Here is a 27,204-nt window from a genome sequence, read left to right as displayed (position 1 = left end):
ACTGTGTGTGTCAGACTGGTCAGTGTGAGAAGCTGTGTGCTGTGGGGCATGTTTTTTTGGCATGTTTGGGCATATACAGCGATCGCTGCGGCGATCTGACATGTATTCTGATTTTGGAATGTAATGTGTGTTTTAATGCACTGTGGAGCGGCGGTTTCGGCGCCAAACGACGCCATTTTGCCTACACTCGCTCCGGCCGCATGTTTTACATGCATGGCGGCCATTTTCTTGTAGCCTCCATAGGCTTACATAGAGCGCCCTGGCAGCATCACTTCCTCTTCTCCCAGGAACACCGATCGAGGCAGCAGCAGCGGCGAGGGTCTCCTCAGGTTTTATCCTTCTGTTCTTGCTATCCATTGCCTGTGTTCAGTTTGCATATTCCCTGTGGGGGTCTTATTGTGCTTGAGTGTGGTGCGGTGGGCTGCGCTTGCTTAAAAGGGGCAGTTAACCCTTTGTCTGGCATTACAGGGGCAATGGATTCTCAGGAGGGCAAATTTCCTACAGCATTGGTGGAAAGCCAGGGGACCGCTGTTTCCCCCCCAGGGGGGGATTTAGCCACTATTGTGGCTGGCCTTGCTGCTCAGGTGCAGATGCTGGTGGCTGCTCAATCTACTAAAAGGCCCAGAGTTGCTCTTTCCTCTGATTCTGAGGGTGAAGGTGATGGGGCTGTTATGGCGGGGGCCTCCTTATCGGGGTCCCGCTCCTCTCTTGATCTAGTGGGGTCTGAGGTGGAGGCTGAAGTTGAGGGGGTTGATAACTCTCCCCCTGGCTCGCCTGAAGAGCTTGCAATCATGGATGAGTTGATTGCTTCCATAAAGCAAACGCTGCGTTTGCAGGACGAAGTGTGTCCCCCCGCTGCCTTGGCGGCTTATGGGACGCAGAGAAAACGCAGGACGCCGCAGGTTTTTCCCTGCAATGATGATTTTCAGCGCGCTGTTAAGGATCAATGGCGCAATCTGCGCAAACCTTTTGCGGTACCAAGTAGATTCAAGCTGCGTTATCCTTTTTCGCCTTCCACTGATGAAAGGTGGTGTGTGCCTCCCCCAGTGGATCACGCAATTGCGGTTTTGAACAAAGCCACTGCGCTTCCTGCAGAGGATTCCCCTGTGTTCCGTGATGCCACGGATAGGAGACTGGAGTCTCTTGCCCGTCATACTTATTCTGTTACGGGTTCTATGCTTAAGGCTCTGTTTGCTTCCCTCATGGCGGCCCAGGCGATCGCAAGTTGGACGCCGATGCTTAGGCGCGTCCTAGTGGCCGACTCGGCCTCTCCGGCGACCCTGGATATGGTGGATCAAATCCACCAGGGTGTCATGTATCTGTGTGATGCGGACCTGGACCTGGTTCCGTTGGCTGCACGTGTGCACAGCGTGGCGGTGTTGTCTCGCCGCCTGGTTTGGTTAAAATGTTGGTCGGTGGACCAATCTTCACGTAAGACCTTAGCCAATCTACCTTATGATGGGTTTCGCCTTTTTGGGGAGTCCCTGGATGTGTTGATTAAGGGGATCACCGGGGGTAAGAGCACTCTCTTGCCCCATTTCCCCAAGGCTAAGGGGGCTTCTGGGAAGAAGCATGCTAATTTTCGGCCCCCTCAGGGGTCCTTTCGTGCCTTTCGGCCGCACTACAAGGGCAAGCCGTTCAAAGGTCAAGGCTCTCAGAAAAAGCCCTGGTCTGGTAAACAGAAGTCCGGCCAATCCGGATCTGCAGCCCATAACAGTTCGGCCTGAAGGGGCGCCCTCACCCAGTTTTGGGGTGGGGGGACGCTTGCTCGGTTTTCTTCAGCCCTGGTTGGCCCGTGTGCGGGACAGATGGGTTCAGGAAATCGTTCGATCTGGTTACAAGATCGAGTTTCTCTCTCGGCCGGAGAGCAGATTTTTTCCCTCAAATCTTCAACTGTCTCCAGAGCGCTTGCGGGACCTGAGGGCTCAGGGAGTGGTGGTTCCGGTGCCTCATCGGGACAGGTTTCGGGGGTTTTATTCCAATCTGTTCACCGTGCCCAGAAAGGAGGGCAAGGTTCGTCCAATTCTGGACTTGAAGGCTCTGAACCGCTCTGTGCGGGTTCGCAAGTTCCGCATGGAATCCCTGCGGTCGGTGGTGGCTGCCCTGGTTCCGGGGGAATTCATGGCCTCCATCGATTGAAGGATGCGTATCTTCACATCCCCATTTTCGAGGGTCACCAGAGGTTCCTTCGATTTGCCATTGCGGAGGATCACTACCAGTTCGTGGCGTTGCCTTTTGGTCTCGCCTCGGCTCCGCGGGTCTTCACCAAGATGCTTGCACCGGTTCTGGCATTATTGAGGACCCAGGGCATTTCTGTCCTGGGGTATCTGGACGACATTCTGGTTCGGTCTGCGACCATCCAGGGTCTGGAAAAGGACCTGTCTGTCACGATGCAAACTCTGCAGGAGTTTGGTTGGACGATAAATTTTCCAAAGTCGTCACTGAGTCCGTCGGTTCGTCTTCCCTATCTGGGAATGATTCTGGACTCGGTGCAGGCGAAGGTCTTCCTGCCGGAAGACAAACTCAGGACTCTCCAGGAGGAAGTCAGGTCCCTCAGGGACGTTCCGCACTCGTCTCTGCGGACGTGTATGAGATGTCTGGGATTGATGGTCTCGGCCTTCGAGGCGATTCCATTCGCCCAGTTTCACACGCGGGGTCTCCAAGCGGAGATCCTGTCCAGGTGGGACGGGCGACCTCAATCTCTGGATCTTCAAATCTCGTTGAGTCATCGCACCAGAGGAAACCTTCTGTGGTGGCTCCAGTCCCCGTTGGTGTCCGGGGGCAAGTCGTTTCGTCCGATCTCGTGGACGGTAATCACCACGGATGCCAGCCTGTCGGGCTGGGGTGGAGTTCTGGGCGTTCTGTCCGCCCAGGGGACTTGGTCGGAGGGGGAGTCTTCCCTTCCGATCAACATTCTGGAATTGCGTGCGATAAGTCTCTGTCTTCATCGCTGGACGGACCGGCTGCAGGGCTGCCCGGTTCGGGTGCAGACGGACAATGCCACGGCGGTGGCCTACATCAACCACCAAGGGGGCACCAGGAGTGCCCGAGCGGCTCGAGAAGTGGCCGACATTCTGTCTTGGGCCGAGGCTCATGTCCCGGCGATAACGGCGGTTCACATTCCGGGGGTGGAGAACTGGCAGGCGGACTATCTGAGTCGCCAGACCCTGGATCAGGGGGAATGGTCTCTCCACCCGGCTGTCTTCCAGATGTTGTGCGCGAAGTGGGGTCTTCCAGATGTGGACCTGTTCGCGTCTCGTCTCAACAACAAGATGAAGAGGTTCGTGGCAAGGACGCGCGACCCTCGGGCAGACGCGTCGGACGCGTTAGTGGCCCCGTGGCATCAGTACAGGCTGATGTACGCGTTTCCACCGATTCAGTTGCTGTCCAGGTTCCTTCGCAGGTTACACTCGGAACGCAGCACGGTGATTCTTGTGGCACCGGACTGGCCTCGCCGGTCCTGGTACGCAGACCTTGTGAATCTGGCGTCTCTTCGAGACGATCTACTGTCTCAAGGACCGATTTACCATCCTGCTTTACAGTCGCTGGCTTTGACGGCCTGGCTGTTGAGACCGAGGTCCTGAAGGAGAGGGGTCTCTCTCCAGAGGTCGTTCATACTTTAATCAACGCGAGGAAGTCTTCCTCAGGGAAGGTTTATTACCGTACTTGGAAGGCCTATTTTGCCTGGTGTGAGTCCAGGGGGTTTTCACCCCGCACGTACTCGGTTTCCCGTGTGCTGTCTTTCCTTCAAACGGGTGTTGATCAGCGTTTGGCGCTGGCTACGATAAAGGGTCAGGTGTCTGCACTGGCCGTTCTGTTTCAACGTCCCGTGGCTTCCAACTCCTTGGTTGGCACCTTTGTTCAGGGTGTGCGGCATCTGGTCCCCCCTAGGCGGGATCCTCTGCCCCCTTGGGACTTGAATCTCGTTCTATCTGTGTTACAACGTGCTCCTTTTGAACAGATCAGGGAGATCTCGTTGTCTATGTTGTCCAAAAAGGTCGCTTTTTTGGTGGCGATCACTTCGGCTCGCAGAGTGTCGGAGCTGGCGGCTTTGTCCTGCAAGTCTCCGTACCTGGTTATTCATTTGGATAAGGTGGTCTTGCGACCTAATCCTTCGTTTCTTCCGAAAACGAGTTTCGGAATTCCATCTTAATGAGGATATTGTCTTGCCTTCGTTGTGCGCGAAGCCTAAACATCCAAAGGAGGTGAGATTGCATTCTCTGGATGTTGTTCGGGCGATAAGGGTTTACCTTAAATCGACTGAGTCTTTTCGAAAGACAGACTCCTTGTTTGTTCTTCCAGAGGGTCCTCGGAAGGGCATGGCGGCTTCGGCCTCTACCATCGCCAAATGGATCAGGCAGACCATTGAACAGGCCTATGCTTTGCAGGGGAAGGTTCCCCCTGTGCCTGTGAAGGCGCACTCTACTAGATCTGAGTACGTCTTGGGCCTGTCGTCATGGGGCTTCTGTAGCCCAGGTGTGTAAGGCGGCGACTTGGTCGACCGTGCACACTTTCACAAAATTCTACAAAGTAGATGTTCAGGCATCGGCGGATGCTTCCTTTGGCCGCAAGGTTCTTAGTGCGGCTGTTCCCTAGGGTCCCTTGTTGGGGACTCCTGGCTGTTGGGATAAGTTTTGTATCCCCTGGTTTTTTGTCTTTTCCTGGGTTGTTGCTCCTGTTGAGCACTTGTTTTTTGCTGTTGCCCAGCTGGTTTCCTTCCTTTGGTAAGGTTCCTTTCTTTGATGCGGAGACTGCGTTGCCTTTCGGCGCGGATGCGTTTCCCACCCCTCATGTTTGCACTGCTTTGGGACGTCCCCATATGTGACGAATATGAAGAGGCGGCGACTGTCGGAGGACGTAAGAGAAAACGGAATTTTTGTAAAATCTTACCTGTAAAATTCCTTTCTCTGAGTCCTCCGACAGTCGCCGCCCCCGCCCCTCTTTTGGGGTTTGAATGTATACTCTACTGCTATTCCACTAAAACTGAGATATGGTTGCAGGAAGTAGGAGGGTATTGACTGAGGGGACCACCCCTTGAGGGTGGGATATGTTAAAAGCTTTGTTGTTAACATATTCTGTTGCCTAGCTACTCCTTCGGAGCAAAGTCTAATACCCCATATGTGACGAATATGAAGAGGCGGCGACTGTCGGAGGACTAAGAGAAAGGAATTTTACAGGTAAGATTTTACAAAAATTCCATTTTTAAGAATCACTTTGAAATTAAAAAAAACCTTTAGAACCATTTTAATATCTTCTGCATTGTTCTTGACTATACATTTACATACTATACACAAGGAACCTAGGCACGGCTGGGTAGTAAGTTGGGAGGAGTCGGACCAGACATGAGATTCTAGCGTTGGCAACCTTTGAGACACCGTATTGTGCATATCTATCAAGCTCTACCCTTGCAGTGAATCCCCTATCCTGCAAGGCTTAAATGCTCGTTCTGTCTTGGGGTGTGGGGGGGAGGTACAAGATTAATTGCCCTATGATCTGCTTTGGCATTGCCTTCTTATCTCTGAATCTCTAGTCTGTGGGCAGTCCCTCGATGTCATCACAATGAAGGGCTATTACCCTGTATTATACATGGTAGGGCAAGCATGCAGACACAACTGTGAGTGGCTTAGGAGGCTATGGTAAAGAAGTTTCACTGCTGGAGAATAAGACAAGTAGTTCAGTCTATTCTGGCACCCCTACACAAAAAGCATTTACATTTTAAAATGTTTGTTAACCTAAAAAAAAAAAAATATTTGGCTCTTGCTCCTTTAAAGCATTTTATACATAATAGTGCTTCCGCTGTGTAATTTGGCCCCCTGTCTCACCTGAAAAATTTGGCTGATCCTGACAGTTTCTGCCCTCCCCCTGTAAAATGACCACGGTTTATCATGGCTGCTGGGGACAGAAAGGAGGAAAACAGTCCCCCCCCCCCCCCCATTCCATGTGTAATTGTTGGTTTCAAAAGACATGCATCTTCTTTTTTCTTTCTTTGAGTTGATTCCTGAGTGGTGAAACAACGGGTCAACCAGATTAACGATGAAACTATGAATCATTTATGCCTTTTCACAATCAATCCTCTGACTTTATCTGTTAAAGGGTATGTTACCCCCAAAAAAAAAGATCCTGTTCCTTTAACCACTTCTGCACCAGAAGGATTTGCCCCCTTATTAACCAGGCCATATTTTGCGATTCGGCTCTGCCTTATTTTTACGGACCATTGCACGGTCGTGCGACGCTGTACCTAAATAAAATTGATGTCCTTTTTTCCCCACAAATAGAGCTTTCTTTTGGTGGTATTTGATCACCTGTCGGATTTTATTTTTTGCGCTATAAACAAAAAAAGAGCAACAGTTCTGAAAAAAAAACAATATTTTTCACATTCTGCTATAACATTCCCAAAAAAAAAAAAAAGTAAAAACCAAAATTTAAAGTTTTTTTTTTTTTTTTTTTTTTATATGCCAATTTGTTTTCTGCTACATATTTTTGGTAAAAATGCCAATGGGCGTATTTTGATTGGTTTGCGCAAAAGTTCTTGCGTGTACAAACCTATGGAGAAGGTTTTTAATTATTTTTTTTTTTTTTTTTTACTAGTAACGAAGGCGATCTGCGATTTTCTTTTTTTTATTTTATTTATTTTTATTTTTGCGGGACGATATTGCGGTGACAGATTGGTCCCCTAACTGACATTTTTGACACTTTTAGGGTGACCAGTAACATTACTACAGTAATCAGTGCTAAAAATATGCACTGTTACTGTAATGACACTGGCAGGGAAGGGGTTAACACTGTGGGTGATTAAGGGGTTAAATGTGTACCTAGGGGGCTTGTTTCTAACTGTGGCTTGTGAAATGATCAGACACCTGTGTTCCTATATAGAAGGATCACAGGCACTCTGTGATCATTCCAGGGAGAAGAACGGTTAGCTGTGTCAGGCAGCAATTGGAGCCGCTTGCCCCGTGCATCGGAGTCCCCGCTGACGAGCAGGGGCAGGCTGCCTTCCGCAGCAACTGCGGCCGGCGGCCAGCAACCAGTTAAAAGCATGTTACACAATACAGTGCTTGTGCTGTGTAATTTGGCCTCCTGTATCACCTAAAATAACCTGGCTAATCCTGCCAGTTCCTGCCCTTCCCCTGTACACTGACCACAGCGTATCATGGCTGCCGAGCCCTTACACCGTGGTCAGTGTACGTGCCTCTGTCAGCCGCAGCCCTGCACTGTCCTCCTCTGTCCTTTTCCTGAATAAAAAAAAAAACGGTTAGCCCAATTTTTTTGTATAATGTGAAAGAGGTTACACCGAGAAAATAGCTACCGAACCTGTCACGCTTTAAAATTGCGTCTGCCTGTGGGATGGCGGCAAACTACATTGCATAAAATTCTCCATAGGTGACGCATTGGATGCCTTTACTGGTTACCGGTTTAGAGTTGCACAGGAGGGCCAGAATTATTGCTCTCGCTCTGACGCTTGCGACAGTACCTCACATGTGGTGCGATCACTGTTTACATATTCATGCGGGAGTAACATATTTACTTTTTTTTTTTTTTGTAACCCCAAATCTCTCCTCTGGCCCCCCATGCAGTCGATCAGACAGAGATCGGTCCGACCGGCTTATTCTCTGGCTGCTGGTGGCCAGGTAAACAAAGGGGCGGAACCAGAAGTTACTAATACTCGTCGCTCTGGTTTTCCATGATTAGAGCCAATTAGCCACTCGGATCACTTCTTCCTGAAACGGAATCACCGGCTGCAAAAAATGATACCGAGATGATGCCTGTAGGTGCAGGCGGGATATCTCGGTATTACCACTGAACCCAAAGAACGTACGGTACATCCATTTGGGGGAAGCGGTTAATAAAGTTCCTGACGCTGTCATGTTTTTTTTGTGTAAACATAGAATGCTCACCAGCTACTAGTATGGTTTGCTTGGATCTTTTTATTGATGTGACTGTTTTTTAATCTTCAGCAAGAGAGCTGAATGTTTAAATGTAAAACCTTTTCTCTAACGTGATTTATTTTCTGTCTTTTAGGACTCCTTAAGCCTAAAGCCAGCTATTCGATTCCAAGGCAGCCAAGGGGTAAGTTAAGTTTTTGATCAATACCTTTTTTATTTAATAGAACTGAGGTGATATTTCCATCACTTATCTGACTTTTGTGGTCTGATTTTTACTATTTGCCAGTGGGTGGGGGAGTCCACATACACTTAGCAGGTCTTGTGTTTCAAGGCATAAAATCCCTGTCTGTTTCTGGCACCTCCGGAGCTCCATGTTTTGCACACAGTGCAAGTGGAAAGCTGTACATGGCTGATGACTCAGCTTTTACCTGAGCGCATGGTCATGTGCAACTTTGCGTTTGCCAGAAAGAGCCAAGGGTTTTACCCCTTAGCACACAGGAGCTGCTAAGCATCAATGGGCATGAGGCTTTAGTCCTGCAGAGTAACATACATAAGATGCTTTGACCATTAAATAGCAAGTGCAAATAAAATAAAACCAGTTGTACAGAAAAGGAATGAAATGTGCTTGGGAAAATATTTAATCAAAACGCTGCATATAATGTATTATGTTTTGGCATTTAACTGGCAAGTAGAAACTGGAACCTATTAAATAAAATGTGAATTGGTTGATGGATAGCACACAGTCATGGCACATAAATGATAGAATGAAGAAAAAAGGAAAATGTAGATTTGGATAGGGATTGTTGTATAAAATTAATCTTTGTTTATTTTGCAAGCATGTGTGCATATTTTAATATGTAAATCTAAATTTATTTTTCGTTCACTGACAGACACAGCTTCAATTCTTCAGACCATTGGGCTTATGCTCTCTGGGAGTAGGACTAGGCAGAAACATTTTTGGTTATGCCCCTGGGCCAGTCCCAGAGGGTATACCATCACTTCGTGCTGTAGGACACCAGTTTTTTCTGCCTAGTCAGGAGTAGGGATGATCGAACGGTTCGGGTCGACCATCGGTTCGGCCCGAACATTGGGTGTTCGAGGTTCGGCTGAATTTAGAACTTTTTGCCCAAAAAGTTCAGAATTCGGCAACCAGAACCGCCCAAAATGCAATGCTTCAGGAAATGGACTTTAAAAGCCCGTGATTGGACCAGAACCATTAGCAAAAGCCAATTGAGGGGGCAGGAGAATGCTAGGAATGTGATTGGAGTGACTAGGGGGTCCCTAGACCAATCATTAGTGAATACGCCCCCCAGTATATAAGATCGCCCCCGCCATATTCCTAGCATTGTTATACTGGACATGGAAGAGAGTGGAAGCAGTTCTGTTAATTTTACTTTAAAAGTGTCATTTAGCTATTTTTAGTGTGAGGAAAGGGATATCTAGTGTAGTTAGACAAAACCCTTCCATAGCAGGGTGACCGCTATAGAGAAATGATCATTTCTCTGAATTGCTTCGGCACACCCATATGGCTTCTCACCAGCCAAGCATTTTTTATGCTGCAGGGGCTGCCACTGCCAGTGCTTTTTTGAGGACATGTTTGATGTCAGACATGACATCTGAACATGTGTATAGGGGGTATATATACACATATATGTCTGAATATATACCCCTAGACATATATAGGTGTGATAGTAGCAGAAATAAATGCTTGCGCTAATGAAATCATTTACAGTAATATATTTCTGTGACTATCACACCTATATATGTCTAGGGGTATATATTCAGACATATATGTATATATACACCCCCTATACACATGTTCAGATGTTTTGCCTGCCTCAAAAGAACCCCAAAAAAATGACAAAAAACGCTAGCGTCAAAAAAAAAAAAATGCCCAGGTGTGTTTTTGCTGGCATTTTTTGGGGGGTTTTGGAGGCAGGCAAAACATCTAAACTTGTGTATAGTGGTGTATATACACACATCCATATATTTATATACACACCTAGATATTTTGGTACTGTGCACAAGTTCTGATGTTTTGCCTGCCTCCAAAACCCTCCAAAAAATGCCAGCAGAAAACGCACCTGGGCATTTTTTTTTTTTTTTTTTACGCTAGCTTTTTTTGGCATTTTTTTTGGGTTCTTTTGAGGCAGGCAAAACATCTGAACTTGTGTATAGTGGTGTGTATTTATATATACACCCCTAGACATATATAGGTGTGATAGTAGCAGAAATATATTACTGTAAATGATTTCATTAGCGCAAGCATATATTTCTGCTACTATCACACCTATATATGTCTAGGTTTGTGTATATAAATATATGGATGTGTGTATATACACCACTATACACAAGTTCAGATGTTTTGCCTGCCTCAAAAGAACCCCAAAAAATGCCAAAAAAACTTGTGCACAGTACCACTATACACAAGTTCAGATGTTTTTCCTGACTGCAAAGAACCCAAAAAATGCCTTCTATTAAACCGGCAAGGTGTTACAGCAGCGAAGCCAACCCCCTGAGCTGAAAGTTTTCTAATACAATCTTTTTTTTTTTTTTTTTATGGTTCTGGACATGCTACAGAGCAAACGTCACATGTACACTTTTTAGACCCCCCAGATAATAAATCCAAAGTAAAAATCAAATCTTTTTTTTTTTTTTTTTTTTTTTTTTTAATTTTTCAATAATTGGCTTTTTTATCAAAAATGACAATTTTTAAGAACTTTTTTTTTGTGTGATTTTGTGTCTGGGGGGGGGGGGGGGTGTCTAAAAGGTGTACCTGTGAAGTTTCAGCTCTGTAGCATGTCCTGAACCAGAAAAAAGATCATAGGAGGGTCCCACATCCCTGTTCTACTGAAAAATTATCTTTTTTTTTTTTTCATGGTTCTGGACATGCTACAGAGCTGAAACTTCACATGTACACTTCTTAGACCCCCCAGATACTAAATCCAAAGTCAAAATCAAAAAATCTTTTTTTTTTTTTTTTCAATAATTGGCTTTTTTATCAAAAATGACAATTTTTAAGAACTTTTTTGTGTGATTAATAGTTAATGGGGCATGACCCAGAACCCTAGGCACGTTTTAGGGGCATTTATTGGGTTTTAGGGCTTAAAAATTGTGTTTTTTGATTTCAATGGGGTTCTGAAATCTGAACTGAACTTTTGGAAAATTCGGGTGTTCTGGTCGAACCGAACTTTTCAAAAGTTCGATCATCCCTAGTCAGGAGTAAGGACCTGGCTCTCTGCTGGGATTTGCGGTCCTGGCATTTTTTCCTACTTAAATGGAATTTTTTACTTTTTTCTTTATTTTTATTTCTGTGTGAACTACAATCAACAGCTGGACTGTGCGACGCATGGATATTCCTTAGAGGTCTTACGAGTCTGGCCTGTGAGCGAGACCCAACTATTAGCTCCTTGCTAGGTTGGCTGCAACATAGCCCCATTGGACGGGGGCTGACCGGCGAGTGAAACACTTTGCGAGGTCGCATAGCCCTAGTCACGACCAAAGTCGCAGCGTTTCTCAGGCCGCAGCACCCCCATTCAAAGATGGTGTGGTGGACTGCTGGGAGTGGCGCCTGCCTGGTTACTGTGGTGTAGTGGGTAGTGCCCCCCCCCCCTCATTTCCTGCAGAATTGCTGGGGTGGTCCCGACCCCCTCCCCCTTGGGTATGGTAGGCACTCTTCTGTGTCCTTGTTTCCCCTTCTCCTTTGCGGTGTCCCTCCTTAAGTTTGTGCCCTATTATTGTTTGGGGGCATGGGTGAAATTGGGCAGGGGGGGCTGCATGGTGCTGGGCTGGAAGAGCAGTGGGTGTTGCTGCTGTCGGCCCTCTGTAGGGGGTGCCCGTTCCTGAGTGCTGCGGGGGGAGCCCTCCTGTGGTCTGAATTCCCTTGGGGGGTCCCGTGCAGTGCCGCGTGGCGCCACCATTATGCTGTGGTCTCTGTATTCCCGGCTTGGGCGGCCATGTTTGTGTAGTCCAGTGGCCATGTTTTTGGTTTCCCCATAGTTTTCATTTGCGGCCATTTTCTTGTAGTCGGGTGCAGTGCTTAGCTGTGGGGGCCTGTAGTTTCAGGTCAGCGTTTCACCACCCGATCCTCTCCGGGACGCTGCGGGACCCTCTGGGTCTCAGTCTGCCCTGGCAGCAATGACGGCAGCCCTGCAGTCACTAGTAGCCAAAGTAGATATGGCCCTACAAAGGAGACCTGGCATGAAGTGCCCCCCCGCTTTCCCCTGTATCCTCTGCTTCCTCAGATTCTTAGGTGTATTTGGCCGCTGTGGACGATAGCCCACTGAGTCTGCGGCCACGCACACTGAGTGCTCCAATACTGAGTTTGAGTCGTCCCCCTCTCCAGACAATAAAAAGGTGCTGGTGGAGGCTCTGATTGTATCAGTGCGGGAAACCTTTTAAAGTTGGAGGACTCGGGTCCTGCTGAATCGGCTACACTAGCGCAATTTGGCACCTGCAAATCTTCCAAGGTGAACAAGGTGTTAACCTTTCCTGTCTATTTTGACAAGATTGTCACTAGTCAGTGGGGTTCCCCGAAATGCATGGTTGGTATACCTAAGTGTTTTGCTAGAAGATATCTCTTTTGCGGAGTCTCTTCTAAAGAAACGGTTCCAGCATCGGACTCTGAGGTTTCCAGGCTAAATAAGGCCACGCTTTTGCCGGTGGCGGATTTCCTGTCTTTTAAGGACCCTGTGGACAAAAAGGCTGAAGCTCTGGTCTGGTACCTCTTCAACGTGGCTGGTTCCATTGGGAGACTGGTGTTTGCTATCACCGTGGAATCCCAGACCTTAACGGAATGGGCTAAGATTGTGCGCCAGGATCTGGAGGGGAGACGACACCCTTCTGAGCTGGCGGATCAGTTGATCCAAGGGTTGCAATATATTTGTGATGCGGCCCCCTTGGCCAGCAGGGTTTCTGTGGCGACGGTGATCCTTCGCCACATGATCTGGTTGAAGTACTGGTCAGCTGACCAGGCTTCTTAAAAGGTGCTGACTGATCTTCCTTTTTTTAGGTGACTGTTTGTTCAGTGCCTCTATGTAAGAGGTCATTATGGGTCTAACGGGAGGTAAGAGTACTTTTACTTCTGCAGGTTATTAAGGGCAAGGAACCTCACTGTAAGCGGGGGTCCCTTTATTTTTGACTCGCAAGCGGCCCTTTTGTCCGCCTGGTTCGCAGGAAAAGGGTTTGAGATCCATCTGTAACTTTGCGGGAGGCTCCCAGAGACCGTGGAATGGTAAGTCCAAAGCGTGCACTTCTGGTTCTGCAGATAAGCCTTCCTCAGCGTGAAGGGGTGCCCTCACCCGTGTCTGGGGTGGGGGAATGTCTTTCTTTCCGAATCCGTGGATCTTGCTCATTCAAGACAAATGGGTCCACAAACTGATTTGGTTTGGTTACAAGATTTTGGTCCTTGCCCCTGGCAAGGTTCTTCCCTTTCAACTTGCGCCTATCTCCAGAGCAGCTACGGAGCCTTTTATGGAGCAGTGCAGGACCTGTTGGCACAAGGAGTTATTGTGGCGGTTCCAGAGTCTGAATGTTTCCAAGGTTTTTATTCAAATCTGTTTACAGTTCCCAGGAAGAAAGGCAACGTTAACCCGGTCTTGGATCTCAAAGCTCTGAACCACCTTGTGCGGGTTCAGAAATTTCGGATGAAGTCCATCTGCACAGTAGTAGCTTTCCTTCATCGAGATCTGCTGGCTTTGATCGATCTCAAGAACACTTGCCTTCATATTACAATATGTTGGGCATCAGCGTTTTCTTCGTTTTACCTTGGGTGAGAAACACTTTCAATTCGTGGCGCTAACCTTTTGGTCTCGCTTCAGCTCCTCGGGTGTTCTCAAAGGTTTTGGGCCCAGTGTTGGCCTTGTTACGGCCAAAGGGGATTACTGTACTAGGTTACCTGGACGATCTGCTTCTGTGTGCAGAGTCTTCCTCGGCTCTAGAAGCCGACTTGGACGTTGCAGTGCTCACCCTGCAGGAGTTCGGGTGGACACTGAATTTTCAGAAATCAGCGCGGTCTCATCCATAAAGCTGGACTACTTGGGTCTGACGATGTATTCAGCGTCAGCCTGGGTGTTTCTTCCTCAGACAAAGCTTCTGAGGCTACAGGATGCTGTTCAGGTCCTGTTGTCCAACCATCGATCATCACTCAGGACTTGCATGCAAGTGCTGGGGCTGATGGTCTCCACCCTCGAGGCGTTTCCGTTTGCGCAGTACCGCACCAGACCTCTGATCAAATGGAACAAGGATCTGCTGTCATTGGACAATATGATTCTGTTGAGTAGGGGGTTCAAGGGAGTCTCTCCTATGGTGACTCCGCTCCCCGGCTCTACGTCGGGGGGGGGGGAATCTTTTCTTCCCCTGTACAGGGGGTCCCCGGGTTACAAACATCCGACTTACAAACGACTCCTACTTACAAATGGAGGGAGACAACAGGAAGTGAAGAGAAATCTAGCCCTAGGAAGGGAAATTCACTCCTGTAAGAGTTCTCATGGGAAAAAGGTGTCTCCACTGGAGCTTTATCACCAATCCTCGTTTCCACAACAACCCATAATTTTCAAAATCCAGTTGTCATAGGGACAGAAAGTGAGTTGAAATCTTTTGAACAGGGGTAAAGACAGTAAAACAAAATCATTCAGGGGTGTTAACCCTTCCCTATGCTATCCAAAAAAACTTAAAACTATTCTTTTGGCTGGAGCTACACTTAAAAAATGTACCTGTCCGGACTTACAAACAAATTCGACTTAAGAACAAACCTACAGTCCCTATCTTGTTTGTTAACCCGGGGACCGCCTGTATTGAACTGTAATCACCACGGATGCCAGTCTGTCCGGAGGGAGGTGTCTTGGGAGTGTGTTTGACCCAAGGTGTCTTTGTCTCAATAGACCTTCTACAGGGACGCCCTGTACGGATGCATACGGACAATGCTACGGCTGTGGCACATGTCAATCAAGGGGGCACAAGAAGTGCCCTGGTGGCTCGGGAAGTGGCGGCATCTTTAAGGTGGGCAGAAAGATATATGTTCTGGCCCTCTCTGCTGTGCACATTTCCGGGGTAGCGGGCCATCTCAGTCGGCAGATGTTGGATCCAGGAGAATGGTCTCTTCACCTGGAGGTATTTCATTATCTGTCTTCGGTGAGGTACCCCCGATGTGGACCTGCTGGCTTCCCGTCTCAACCGAAAGGTGCAGAGGTTCGTGTCAATGCCTTGGGGATCCTCTGGCCTATGCTGCAGACGCTCTGGTCGCCCTTTGGGGTTAGTATCGTCTGATTTACACCTTTCCCCAATACAATTTCTGTTGAGACAGCTACGCAGAATCGTGGTATAAGGATTTGCAGTCATTCTGGTGGCACCAGACTGGCCTCGCCGCTCTTGATACACACTGGTAAGGCTGGTAGCAGATGTCCCTTGAAAGCTTCCTTTCAGGGAAAATCTTCTGTCCCAGGGACCAATCTTCCATCCTTCTTTACAGTTGCTGGCTATAACGGCCTGGCTAGTGAAAGCCAGATGCTGGAAGACCGAGGGCTGTCGGAGTCGGTGATTCCTACACTGTTGAAGGCTAGGAAATCCACTTCCAGGAAGGCGTACATTACTTGGTGTGAGTTGTGGGGGGGTTTCTACCTGCTCCTTTTCTGTGTCTTGCCTTTTTGGAGTGTCTACAATTGGGTGTAGATCAACGTTTGGCTCTGGGCACCGTCAAGGCTCAGATTTCCGCCTTGGCTATTTTTTTTCCAAAGCCGTTTGGTGGTGAAGTCCTTGGTTCACAATTTTGTGCAGGGAGTTCGCCATTTGGTTCCTCTGGTGCGATCCTTGGTGCCTCAGTGGGATAACAATTTGGTTCTGTAGGTTCAAAAAGCTCCTTTTGCAAATATTCGAGAAATTCCAAGGTGGCTTTCTTAGTGGCTATTACATCCGCACATCATGTGTCAGAGTTGGCTGCGTTGTCCTGTCGGTCACCTTACTTGGTGATTCATAGGGACAAAGTGGTGTTGCGACCCTGTCAGGCGTTCCTTCCAAGGTGGTTGTCATAGGGATGGTAATATTTTCATTCAAATGAAACCCCATGTCCTAAACCAAAACATCCTAAAGAAATTTCCTTACATTCCTTAAATTCCTTAGATGTGGTAATGGCCATTCGGGTGTACCTGGCGGTGACTGACCTTATTAGAGAATCAAATTCTTTGTTGATTCTTACGGATGGCCCTCGCAAGGGGCAGGCCGCATCTGTTGTGACCATTTCCAAGTGAATCAGGCAGACGGTGGTGCAGGCCTACTCCATTAAGGGTCAGGTTCCTCCTTTCCCTGTTTAAAGCGCATTCTACGAGGGCGCTTAGTGCCTCCTGGGCCTTCCGTCATAGGAGTCAGTGGTTCAGGTGTGCAAGGCGGCTACATGGTTGTCTGTACACACATTCACAAAATTTTAGAAGGTGGATGTACTTGTATCTTGTTGCAGGCTGCAGTTGCAGAGGCTTCCACTTCTTGAGGGTGAACATTTTTTCCTGGTGGTGAGCTCCAGTTGTTCCCAGTTGAGCTCCTGTTATTACCTGGTTGGCTATGTTTAGCCTTGTTGGGAATTCTACGTTTGCTGTGTTTTATTTCCCATCCATTATGTTGACACTGCTTTTGGGACTGTATTTTTGTCTTGCTGTAAAATCCTTTTCTCTGGTGTTCACTGTCTAACCACACCCATCCCTCCGTTGGGGTGGAGTTATTTGTTCTACTGATGCTGCTTGTTACAAACTTGTGTCCTACAGCAGGAAGTTATGGTATACCCTCTGGGACTGCCCCAGGGGCATAACCAGAAATGTTTCCGCCTAGTCCTGCTCCTGGAGAGAAAGACCTAAGCCCAATGGTCTGAAGAATTGAAGTTGTGTCTGTCAGTGAACCTCAGAGAAAAGGATTTTACGGTAAGTCAAAAATCCAGTTTTCTTGCCTGTTTTTTCTATTTTAAATGTACTGTTCCACATAAAGACATTTTAATTATTGTTTTTCTACCTGGCCATTATTTAAATATTTGCTTTTCAATATTTCCTCAGTCCAGTGTTGTCCTTAGTTCAATGTTGTGTTTTTTTTTTTGTATTTTTTAACTTTTTTTTTTTTTTTTTCACCTCTTTACAGCAAATAACAATTCCTCGGCCTGAGTGTCCAACAGAAGTGCGGACTTTCACGTTCTATCTGTCCAATGTAGGCAGGGATAGCCCTCAAGGGAGCTTTGACTGCGTCCAGCAATACACTCAAAGGTGAGCTCTAGCCACTCTAACTTTTTTTTTTCAAAATTCTGATGTGTGTGTGTATACTGATTTTGTAACGTTGGGTATCTGCACATACCTGCCAATCTTTATTTGTTTGGTACAATAAAATTTGATATACAAAAGCCAACCTTAATTCTTCAAGCGCTGACACACCCCTCTCACTTCTAGTTATAGGCAGAAGAGAAGACACATCGTATAAAGTGTATGTGTATATATATATATATATATATATATATATATATATATATATATATATATATATATATATATATATTTTTTTTTTTTTTTTAACATGTGCTGGATATATCCAAAAACAAAAGAGCCTAAATAAGTAATGAAGGTATTAAATAAAAATGTTTGATACAAATATTATTCAAATAAAATGTGCTAAAAGGTACCAGCGTCTGTCTGAATTAAAGTGCAATCCGTGACTCCATAAAAATAATAATCATTAAACATTCAAACAAAGTCCCTTGTGATGAGGAAATCTAAAGTTTTTTTTTTTTTTATCGAGAAAAAAAAAAAAGTTGATTGGTGTATAGATCAATCGCATCCTCCAATGATCGATGCCAGTGCTCTTAAAGCGGTAGTTTACTCCGCCAATTAACTTTTACCTACAGGTAAGCCTATGACGAGGCTTACCTGTAGGTAAAATGAAAATTAATATCTCCTAAACCTGCACGTTTTTAGGAGATATTCACCCTGCATGCAGCCGCGGACCTTCAGAGCTCCTTGCCGGAAAGAAAACTCCCGCGCGCACGCATGAAGTCCATATAGCTCAACCAAAGAAAAAAAAAGAAAACCCAACCATACAATCCGATATGCACAATTTTATACTCCATTGATCCAGAGGAAGCCCAAAAACCCCAACAAAGCATTATCCAACTTTCTACAGCAGGAGAAAAAAATTCCTTCTTGATCTGTTTTCTGAATTTGTTTTCTGCTACCTATGTTTTGGTAAAAAAAAAAATCACAATAAGCGTAGTTTGATTGGTTTGCGCAAAAGTTATTGCGTTTACTAACTAAGGGAAAGATTTCTGTCTTTTTTTTTTTTTTTTTTTTTTTTAACGAGTAATGGCGGCGATCTGCGATTTTTTTTTTTTTTTTTTTTTGCGGCGGACAGATCGGACCCTTGACTGACATTTTTGACACTTTTGGGGGTACCAGTGACATTTCTACAGTAATCAGTGCTATAAATATGCACTGTTACTGTAAAAATGACACTGGCAGGGAAGGGGTTAATTTTATTGGAGGGGGAGGGGTAAATGTATGCCTGGTGCTTACTAACGTGTGTGGGGGGAGGTGACTGAGTGACACAGGGACAGATCGCATGTTCAGCTATGCTGAACCCTGCAATCTGTCACTGTCACTTAGGAGATCTGCCCGCTCTGTTTACACAAGCGGGCGGATCTCCAAACTCGATTCCCCGATGATCGGGGAAGAGCAGCGGCGATCGCAGCCGCTCCTCCCCTGGCCCGACTCCCACTGTGACTGAAAACAGCGGGAGCGCGCCTCCGGCGGCGCGCGAGCACCGCCTACAGGGGGAGGAGTCCAGTGACGTAGGTCTACGTCGCTGGACGGAATCGAGCCACTTTGCCGCAGTACAGTCCCAGTGACTGGTCGGCAAGTGGTTAAGAGATAATTTATTGTGCCTACAGAAAAGCCTTATTAGGGTCCTTTCACACGGCCGATCCGTGTGAGAGCTCCGCTGCGGGACTTTTTTTTTTTTTTTTTCCACGGAGCGGATGACATTTCTGTCATCCGCTCCGTGTGCCCGCATATCATCCTATCCGTTTGCGGATGATATGCGGACATAATGTAAGTATATGGCACTGCGGATGTCAGCGGATGACACCGCTGACATCCGATTTTCCTTCCTTTCAGTTTTTTACATGGAAGGAAAAATGGGGTTCTGTTCCATTCGAAAAAACGGAACAGAACTGAAAGGAGGAAAATCAGATGTCAGCGGATGGTATTCCACTGACATCCGCAGTGCCATTCACTTACATTGTGTCCGCAAATCATCCGCAAACGGATGGGATGATTTGCGGACACACGGAGCGGCCGTGTGAAAGGACCCTTAAGCCCCGTACACACGTACCGATCATCGGCGAACGATCGGCCATCTTTTGTCCAGGGCTGTCGGTGTCTGTTGAAAAGTGCAAAAGACTGCACAAGAATTTTGTCCGCCGACTGCAGAAGTGATGTCATGTAATGGTTAACTTTCCCTGTGTTTTTCCTTTTCTGAGCATGCCCAGTCTTGCAAATCTGCGGTCTGTCGGCCGAAATCTGTACTGACTGGCGAACAATCGGCCGCTCTGGTGTCGGCATACAAAAATTTTAATGCTTGCATGACAGATTCTTTTCGGCCGAATGTGCGCTGTCGGAGGCATCATACTAACAAGCCTACAATGGGCAGATCGGTCGTCGGCCGAAGCTTTTCGGCCGACGATCGGTACGTGTGTACGGGGCTTTAGTGTTACCTTGTAGGGACAAGTCCAAGAGTGGCGTTTACCTCAACTTTAACGGAGGGGCTCCTGGGCTAACAAAGGCTGCATAGACAAATGTGAGTGTAATGCATGATTATTAACATCCAGGCGTCCAAATTCTGATTGCACTAGGTACACCCTCCAGGCTAATATGTGTGCCTCCTCTGCTTTTGGTGTCAGCAGCTTTAAAGTGCACCCCCCCCCCCCCTAATACTTACCTGTGCCCTTATCTCGTTCCAATGTACACGAGAGCCTTGGCTGTCCTGGGACTCCCTCTCATTGGCTGAGACTGCAGCAGGAGCCATTGGCTTCCACTGCTGTCTGTAATCTCTATTGGCCAGTGAGCCAATGAGAGAGGGGGGCAAGCCACGCTCTGTGTCTTATGGATACATAGAGCAGGGCTCCCTGGAAAGGGGCAAGCGCCTTGCTGTTGGGGACACTGGTCAAGAGGGAGGAGCAAGGGGGACCAGAGAAGGGGGATCGGGGCTGCTCTGTGCAAAACCATTACACAGAGCTGGTAAGTATGACCTAGTTTAAAAAAAAAAAAGCAGAAGCTTTTAATGTCACTTTAATTAATCTCTAGGTCGGATCTCCCTAAAAATAGGAATGAACTCGCACCAGTCCAAACCTGCCTGAGCTATCCCGCTAGGAAGCTGTCAAAGTGGAAAGCCAATCCTAGGAGGCAGAGGCATGCCCCAAGGGGCATGCATTCATGCAGTTGCTGAGGGGGAAATGCCTCCGCCACCTCCAAATTGCTTCTTTTGTAGCTTTTTAGTGGTATAGCTTAGAGGCGTTTGGACTCCTGTCTTAACCTGCTTGAGCTACTCCCTGGTTAAGATCCAAGTAACTAACAATCTACCACCTGAGTATGGAATATACTGCATTGCATTTGAAAAACCGTGTATACACATTAATTATGTAGTATTTTTGTCATACATTTTATTTCCATTCCAGCTAACTGGTTGGTAGAGGGAGATTAAATTATACGTTTAATATGCAATTATGTTTATCAGCTTTGTGACCTTAGGCTTTTTTGCATACATATTGCTGATTGTTGGGTTTTTCTTGGATGTTTACGTGACACCACAGGCTTTCTCTTTGCTGCATATCAGGTCTCATTTAGGAAATGTACTATTTGTGACTGTAAATATTATATTTCTAATTGTCTGTTTTGGGGCATAAGTAATCATGTGCATGGGCGTATAAAATGCTGCTTAGATCACAAATCTAAGCTAGCCTACAGTACTCGGTCAATTTTTTTTTTTTTTTAATAGTATAAAACACATACATATAAAAACACACGTGTGAGACTTTTCAAAGCCTGGCCACATAGATGAGCGCAACATCCAAACAGCACCTTCAGCCATACAAAATAAGTGTGACTAAAGCACACTTCCCATAGCACTTGCTATACAAAAAATGTGTGCTAGTGATAAAAATAGAACATACAATATATACCATACATGTGCTAATCAATAAATCTACTCCAATTGATTAGTGATAAAAATAGAACATACAATATATACCATACCATACATGTGCTAATCAATAAATCTACTCCAATTGATTATAAAATAAAGTGCATAATACATATAAATAATCCGTAACCAATAAAGTGCAAGTCAGTATTATTTAGCTTCAATGGACTGAAACCATATATATATGCAGGTATATAGTGCTAAATAGTGTCCATAATTATATTTAAAGTGCTTAAACCATATAAAGTATAAATGGAATCAAAAAATGTGCTGCGCTATAAATAGTGATTGTGATGTCACCAAATTAAACCATTAGTGTTCAATAAATACAGGAATAATAAAATCCATATAAATATTTCAAAAAACATTGAGCAAACAATCCGTGAAAGAAGAAATAAATAGAGGATTTTTAAATCCAAAAAAAGTCCACAGTGAAATGGTGTGTAAATAAGAAGATCAGCAACAAGTCCCAGTGATCATTAAATCCACACAACACTTGAGAGATGAAAAAAACACACCGATGTGCAAGACACCAAGTGATTAAATAAGATGGCAGCTTACAGGAATGAATGGGTCACTCAAATCAATGAGTAGACCTATATGAGCTATTTAGTTGTAATACCAGGGCCAGCCACAGAGTGTCACCTCACCGACTCAAACCAGATATCCACATGATCAAAACAGGGAATAATGTAGACAGGGACATAGCGTAACTCCGCATATAAAATCAATTTATTATATTAGAAAGCAGGTATCACACTCACATTTATGCTGAATGTCACAAGCATGTAGAACAAAAGTAGACCGCATCAGGAATGAGCGAACCTCTCCCACGGTATAATAAAAACTTGGAAAGCCGGCTGTAGGGGGCGTGGTTGCGTCACGTCTGACTCACCCGACCGGTTTCGTCATACGCTTGACGTCATCAGGGGCGGTGAAAGATAAAAAAGTGCTTCTTGTTGATATCGTTTATCTGGCTACGGTGAGCCACTCAATCCTGTCTTGATCTTGTTGCTATAAGGCAAGCGAGATCAACGTCATCTGGTGAGTAGGAATTTCACCAACCTCATTGACACTATATAACACTGACTTGCACTTTATTTGTCATGGATTGTTTTATATGTATTCACTTTATTTTATAATCAATTGGAGTAGAGTTATTAGCACATGTATGGTATATATTGTATGTTCTATTTTTATCACTAGCACACCTACTTGTTTATATAGCAAGCGCTATGGGAAGTGTGCTTTAGTCACACTTATAATTTTGCATCTCCAATATATGTCCACAGCAGCTACTCACTACTATTAATTTTTATTCACTTTTTAGTCCTTTTACTTTATTCTTTGACGCGAGTGAATCACTGCTTTTTTTTTTTTTTTTTTTTTTTTTTTTTTCGTCTTCAGCTATAATCCACTTTAAGATCAGGCCACCTTCTGACCCTTTTTTGGTTTACAAGTAAAAATAAAAATCTGTATTTCTCTTACGTTCATTGAGGGACACAGCACTTAATCTTCTTCTTGACCGTAGGGTTATACTACCTCCTTACAGGAGTAGGACACTAGGCATAGAAAAAAAGCTTGAGTACGCCTATGGGTCAGTCCCTGGGAGTATACTGCCAGTTCTCTGTGCCCCCCATCTGCCTAGGCACACCACCCTGGGCAGACATACTTTTTTAGTTCACATGGGGGTGCTGCACTGGCTATGGGAGGGGGGGGGGGGGGAGAAGCACGCCATCGGCGACCAAACGATCGCTGGGAGGGGGATGGGCCTCATGGAGGCGCCTGCCAGTGCCCTCCTTCCGGTTGGGGTAGTTTTTTGTGCTCCGGGGTCCCACGGGATCCACCCAGGGCCACCATTTTCTTGTAGCATTATGTGCTACAGATCGGCGGCCATGTTTGTGTAGCCTTGGTGGTCATTTTCCTCGGCTTTCCCATTCTAGGCAAACGGGCTATCAAAAAGCACCTTCCACCTTCACCTTCTTCTTCTGTCTCCTCAGATCGAGTCTGATTCAGCCGCTGCGGATGCAAGTTATCCTTCGGGTCTGCGTCCACGCACCCTGCTTGGATAGTGAGGATAAATCCTCCGGTTCTCTAGCTGCACATGAAAAGGCGCTTGTGGATGCATTGATTGCATAAGTACTGGAAACTTTGCATATGGAAGATGCGGCTAAAGCAGCATCAGAGGAGCGGGTCACTTTTGGCACCTGCAGATCCTCAAAAGCAGCAAGGGTGTTCCCCCTTTCCCACCGATTTTGACAATCTTGTCTCAAAACAGTGTGGTGTGCCCAAAACACACCTTTGCAATGCAGTACCCTTACGAGGAGTCCCTCCTTAAAAAATGGACGGTACCTCCTGTAGTGACTCCCCGGTTTCCTGGTTAAAAAAGCCACTGTAATTTCGGTTAAAGAGTCCCCGGTCTTCTCAGACCCCACAGATAGGCGGTTGGAGGCCTTGACCCACCATATGTTCACACTGGCTGGGTCGGCACTTAGGCCGGTATTTACTATTGCCTTAGTGTCACAAGCTATGACTGAATGGGATAAAATTCAATGCAGGGACCTGGAGGAGAAACGGCTCGCCCCTACATTTGTGGAGCTGGCGAATGAGTTGGTCCAAGGGCTACAGTTTGTCGGTGACGCCTCTTTAGAAAGCAGGGGAGCAGCCTCTAGACCAGTGTTTCTCAACCTTTTTTCAGCCAAGGCACCCTTTAAAATTATGGACAGTCTGAGGCACCCCATTCTAAAATGTAAAAAACGATTCTAATAGTTTTACATAATCCAGCAACAAATATATGTAGAAAGCCCAACTTTAGCGGTGATTTATTCTTTCAAAGCAAATACACACTTGCACACTGGTACTGACTAGTATTCCTATGTTTCTCTTCTTCTTTAATTCTCTCAGATAATGTGACCCCAGTGCTGAGGGAGAGGGGCACAGGAGGGTCAAACAAGGATGCTGTGGAGGCAACAAACATCCTCATTAACTGATGACCTCATTGGTTGTTAGGATGCCAGTGTCTAGAAAGTCGTAATGAAAACCAGTAGCTTTGTCTAATTAGAGGGCAGGCTTGATCCACCTGCTGGTTTGTATACAATTTTTGATCAAAATTTTAGGCATTTTGCTAAGGCACCCCAGGGTGCCTGGGCACACTGGTTGAAAAAGGCGGCTCTAGACTGTCTCAGTAGTGGTCATGCTGTGCATTATCTGGTTGAAATGCTGGTCTGCGGACCATGCTTCTAAAAAGGCCTCGTTTGATCTTCCATTTGTGGGAAAGCACCTGTTTGGAGCTTCCTTGGGAAAGGCCTCACAGGGGGAAAGAGTACTGTTCTTCCTCCAGGCTTCCAAGGTTAAGGAAGTCTTGGTCGGGCAAAACACGAGCGGGTTCTGCCAGACCTGCGGACAAACATTCCTCCGCATGAAAGGGCACCCTCGCCCGTATCTGGGGTGGGGGGGGGGGGGACTTTGCTGTTATTCGGATCCGTGGACCTCCCTGATCCAGGACAAGTGGGTCCACGCAGTTATTCACTCCTGGTACAAGATTGAGTTTTTCGATCATATCCACTGGAAAGGTTATTCGCTTCCAACCTGCGCCTGTCCCCAGATCGCTTAAAGAATCTCTGTGGCGCGGTGAAAGGCTTGTTACTTCAAGGGGTGATTGTTCCGGTTCCAAAGTCTGAATGTTTCAAGGTTTTTTATTCAAACCTGTTTACAGATCCCAGAAAGGAGGGCAAGGTACGTCCCAATACTGGACCTCTAGGCGCTAAACTGCTTTGTGCAGGTACAGAAGTTCCAAATGGGAGTCCATTCGCACAGTGGTGGCGTCCTTACATCAATGGGACTTTCTCGCTTCCATCAACATGCCTACCTTCACATCCCAATATGTGTCGCCCATCAGCTCTTCCTCCGCTTTGCTGTGGGTGAGGAGCATTATCAATTTGTGGTGTTACCCTTTGGTCTGGCCTCCGATCCCTGGGTCTTAACGAAAGTGTTGCCCCCGGTTCTAGCATTACTGTCAGCAGGGGATCGTGGTACTGGGGTACCTGGACGATCTGCTCTTGCGAGCAGCCTTCGACTGCCTTGTTGGACAACTTGGTGATTACTCTGCAAATGCTGAGGGAGTTTGGTTGGATTTTGAATCTTAAGTCTGCTCTGGTTCCGTCCACAAGCCAGGACTACCTGGGCCTGACTCTGGATTTGTCCTAAGCCAGAGTGTTTCTTCCTCTGGAGAAACTTCAAAAGTTGCAGGAGGCAATTCGGCCTCTGCTATCCAGCACGCGGTCGTTTGTTCAGACTTGCATGCGTGTGCTGGGCCTGATGATGTCTACCTTCGAGGCAGATCCGTTTGCACAGTTCCAGACGAGATCTCAGCAGAAGGAGATTCTGGTAAAATGAAACCAGGATCCTCAGTCTCTGGACAATTTGATCCTGTTGAGCCCAAGTACGAGAGGCTCCCTGGTTTGGTGGCTTCATTCTCCTGCACTTCGTCAGGGGAAAATAATTTCTTCCCTTGTACTGCACGGTTGTGACTACAAATGCTAGCCTATCTGGGTGGGGAGGTGTCTTCGGCACAGAGGGGGGTCTGGTCTCTGGAAGAGTCCAGGCTAACAATCAATGTACTGCAGCTCCAAGCCTTTTTAGTTAAATTTTTTTGCGTGAGGTTACCCTCAAAATTCAGACCGAAGGGCCTTTTTTTCCCTCAATTTGTGTTCAGAATGGATGACCTGTCCGTGCGATTCAGATATGTTCTCATATAATGCAATGAGTCTGAAATGTGCATCTGAACTGCACCGTAGTGCTCAGAAAATGCACAGGACTCTTTCTTTAAATTCGCAGTGAATTTGCACTGCCGCTGCACCGCAGATATGTGAACTGGCTCTATAGAAAGCCAGTTTGGTTCACATGTCATGCGAATCGGATGTGGTTCAAAATGCATCTAATTTGCATATATGTGAACCAAGCCTAATCCCACACTTTAACACCTGAAACTGATTCTTCAGTTGGACACAAAGCACACTTGGTGTGTGTGTGTGTGTGTGTTTGAATCTTTGCAAATCCACAGTTGAATCTGAAGTTCCCGGGTAAGAATTTTAGTGAAGGTTTAATGGGAGAAAGGTTTTGCATGTGAAAAGAAGCCCAAGAAAAGGATTGCAGTCCTTTTGTGTATTGGGCCAAATGTTTTTTTGTGTAATATAAGGTATGCATTTGGTTTTAATAAAATGGAAGTCCTTAATTTGACCAAGTAGGCCAGGGCATAAATGTAGCCGTCATGTGATCTGTTTGTGAGGGCAAAAACTTTTTTTTTTTTTTTTTTAAATGCTTTTTAACAGAGCTGTTCTGTAAAACAGTATAAATACTGAATTGCAGTATTCATAGGAGCCAGTAGAATTCACCCTGTACTGGTCTGACTTTAGCACTGTGAAGCTGCAAGTAAGAGATCTGCACTCATCGAATACTTTACAGAATAAATCTTAGGTGAAGTGGTTGTAAATTGGCCAAAATGATTTGTATTTTCAGAAAATGCAGTATCTTTTCCATATTGAATGTAAATATCTTTCCTATTTTATCTAATTTAGTAATGGAAATGTCACCCTTGATTGTTTGGGCTGCATCCAGGATAAAATCACTGTATGTGCCACAGATGACTCCTATCAGAAGGCGCGGCAAAGCATGGCGCAGGCTGAAGAGGAGAACAAGAGCAGAGGTGCCATTGTTATCAAAATGGGTAGCCGATATGGAGGCAAGTATTTTAGGATTTTCATGTTTGAACTCTCGCCTAGACAGTTTTTTATTGGGGATTTTATAATCAGGAGGACTTAATTTTTCACCAGGTTCACCTCAACTAGTTTGAGTTTCCCCTGGTGCCAGGGTTCTGCATGCATTGAACCAGGTGAACAAATTACTGAGAGGGGCTGGGAATGACCCAGCTGTCTTGCTTTATGTTGGGACCGGTGGCATACAATGATTCTGAAAGGTTCTGAGGAATCAATTTGAACTAGAATATTGAAGGGAAGAACCTCCAAGGCTCTATTCTCTGGAATATTGCTTGTACAACAGAGGTGGCAGCAGGACTGTGATGGGAGGGAGTCAGAAAGTGTAAGAGGAC

General features: G+C 46.2%; 1 protein-coding gene across 1 annotated transcript in view; it reads left to right on the top strand.

Annotated features, from left to right (window-relative positions):
- ELL (elongation factor for RNA polymerase II) overlaps window positions 1–27,204 on the top strand; it is a 196,101-nt gene that overhangs the window by 55,528 nt on the left and 113,369 nt on the right. Inside the window, exons 2-4 of the mRNA XM_082263798.1 lie at window positions 8,020–8,067; window positions 16,998–17,119; window positions 26,675–26,838. Coding sequence (XP_082119924.1) covers window positions 8,020–8,067; window positions 16,998–17,119; window positions 26,675–26,838 — 334 coding nt within the window. The remainder of the gene's footprint in view (window positions 1–8,019; window positions 8,068–16,997; window positions 17,120–26,674; window positions 26,839–27,204) is intronic.

Source organism: Pelophylax lessonae, assembly GCF_965119305.1.
Source record: "Pelophylax lessonae genome assembly, chromosome: 1".
Classification (NCBI taxonomy): Eukaryota; Metazoa; Chordata; class Amphibia; order Anura; family Ranidae; genus Pelophylax; species Pelophylax lessonae.
The sequence above is the reverse complement of the archived record's forward strand: the minus strand, read 5'-3'. Positions and strand labels throughout refer to the sequence as shown.